General features: G+C 57.8%; 1 protein-coding gene across 1 annotated transcript in view; it reads right to left on the bottom strand.

Annotated features, from left to right (window-relative positions):
• The window catches only part of ATP6V0E2 (ATPase, H+ transporting V0 subunit e2), a 14,737-nt gene extending 13,220 nt beyond the window's left edge, over positions 1 to 1,517 (bottom strand). The window contains exon 1 of the mRNA XM_006887192.1: positions 1,414 to 1,517. Within this exon, the coding sequence (XP_006887254.1) occupies positions 1,414 to 1,517 (104 nt within the window). The remainder of the gene's footprint in view (positions 1 to 1,413) is intronic.
• Between the last annotated feature and the right edge of the window lie 711 nt (positions 1,518 to 2,228).

Below are 2,228 nucleotides of genomic sequence, written 5' to 3'. Positions count from 1 at the left end.
AGGGTGAGCCTGATCCATTTCACAGTCTTTTCAAGTACTTCCGATGCAGTTGAACATGTGACAAGGAATAAAGACGGCAGAAGAAGAGCTGATGTCTTTGAACTTTTGAGCTGTGGTGTTGTGAAAAGGAATGAATGTCCTATGGACTGCCAAAAGTACAAACCAACCTGTGCTGGAGGAAGTATAACCAAAGTGCTCCTTACAGACAAGAACGAGGAAGCTTTGTCTCATACTTCGGGCACGCTGTCAGTAGGATATATTGCCAGCCCTTGGAAAAAGACATCATGCTGGGCAACGTGGAAGGTCATGGAAGGAGGGGAAGACACTCAACAGGATGAACTGACATGACGAGTGTAACATTAGGCTCAAGCCTATCAGAGATCCTAAGTACGGAAAAGGATATAGCAAGGTTCAGATTTGTTGTTCAGAGGGTTGCTATGACTCAAAGTCAACTCGATGACACCTAATGACAGAAACAATATGTGTCAAACACTACTTTTATGTGCACTGTGTCCTGTCATCCTCGCAGCAGCCTAATACGCAGGTATTAATACCATTTTACCTATGTGGCTACAGGCTTGAAGGCGTTAACGTTTGCTCAAAGTTACACTGCTGATCAGGACAGGAGAACCGTGGGGGCCTGAATGACCTGAATGACTGTCTCTCTACCGGCTGCAGGAGAGACTTCTGGGTGGACTTGGCAGAGTCTTAATGTCGGTCTAGTCTTCATCTTTCTAGGACAGGCCTCTTTCACGCTAACTTCCTGTGGGTCCCTTGGCCGAACTCAACAGTTACAGATGCAAAGTCCTGGAAGGTTGTCCGCACCAGACGACTTCCCAAACCTGAGGTGCGAGTGTGCGCTGTACGTTCAGAGCTGTGCACGCCACTGAGAGGAGGCACTCCCCGGGCCGCGCATCAGGGCCACTCCCTGGACCAGGAGCAGGCTGCGCAGAGTCGTTCCCCTGGGCCAAGGTCAGAAGGCACGCCCAGGACCGCGCATCAGAGCCCCACCCCGACTGGAGCTGCTGGAGCACTGGGCCGCCCCCCAGGACCGCTCATCAGGACCTCATCTGGACCAGAGCGGCTGGAGCACTGGGCCGCCCCCCAGGACCGCTCATCAGGACCTCATCTGGACCAGAGCGGCTGGAGCACTGGGCCGCCCCCCAGGACCGCACATCAGAGCCGCTCCCAGAACCCAGAGCGCGCGGCGCACCAGAATCGTCCCTCAGGTCAGTAAGTGCTCCCCGGGGCCGCGCATCAGTTCTGCTCCCTGGACCCGGAGGGCGCAGGGTGGCAGAGCCGCTCCCGGCCACACTTGAGAGCGGCTCTCTGGGCGGTGGCTCAGGGCTAAGGGCACAACGCACGCGTGAGTGCGCAGGGGCCCTGTGGGAGGGGGGGGCTAGCCTTTCTTACCCACGGTTAGGTCCCTTAGGCACGAACCAGGGCCCGGCGATACCGATGAGGCCCCAGAACGTGGTGAAGATGATGACCGGGAGAGCGAAGGAATGCGCTGTCATCGCCAGCGGGAGTCGCCCGTACCAGGCCGTCAAACCCAAGCAGAAGAGAATGAAGCCACCCAGGTGCTCGGGTCCGGAGCCTGAGAACGGGGCTTCCACGCATGCGTTTGCGCAGGTGAACGCGAGCCGCACGTCCCCACGGGAACGCGCCTCGGCCCGCGCGTACTCGCTCCAAGCAAAGGGCGGGCCTTCTAAGAAACCCGCTCTTTGGTTGGCTGAAGTAGACTCTCTCCTTGACGTGATGTCCTGCCTTCGCTCCAATGCGGTGACGCGCGTGGTCCGCCGGGTGGACCGTGAATTAGGCCTGAGCCTGAGCACGCCGAGAGATCTGGCATATGTCCACACCATACCCATCACAGTGCGCTCTCCAGGCTCTGTCCACCACGGCCCCGGGGCTGTGGGCTGAGTCCCTGCAGCTGATTTAATGTGACATGAGGTACCACTTCCCACAAGGCGGGGCCCTGCGGGAGAGGAGCTCGTGGGAGGCCCGTGAGGCTGCGCTTCCCCGGCCTTTTGGTGTGGCCTCAGGGCCAAGTCTCTCGATGGCCCTCCTCCCCAAAGCACAGGCCCCCTTTGGAGATGTTACCAGTTGGATTCCAAAGCGAGGCACGCTCCCCAGTGCACAGCAGCCTGAACGCTCCACTGTAGAATAATGGTGACATTGTGGGAATTACCGAAATGTGACACAGAGACACGAAGAGAGCAAGTGAT

The sequence above is a fragment of the Elephantulus edwardii genome, unplaced genomic scaffold (assembly GCF_000299155.1).
Source record: "Elephantulus edwardii isolate Elephantulus edwardi_28Jun2011 unplaced genomic scaffold, EleEdw1.0 scaffold00055, whole genome shotgun sequence".
Taxonomy (NCBI): Eukaryota; Metazoa; Chordata; class Mammalia; order Macroscelidea; family Macroscelididae; genus Elephantulus; species Elephantulus edwardii.
Note: the sequence above shows the minus strand (reverse complement) of the source record. Positions and strands in the feature narration are given on the sequence as shown.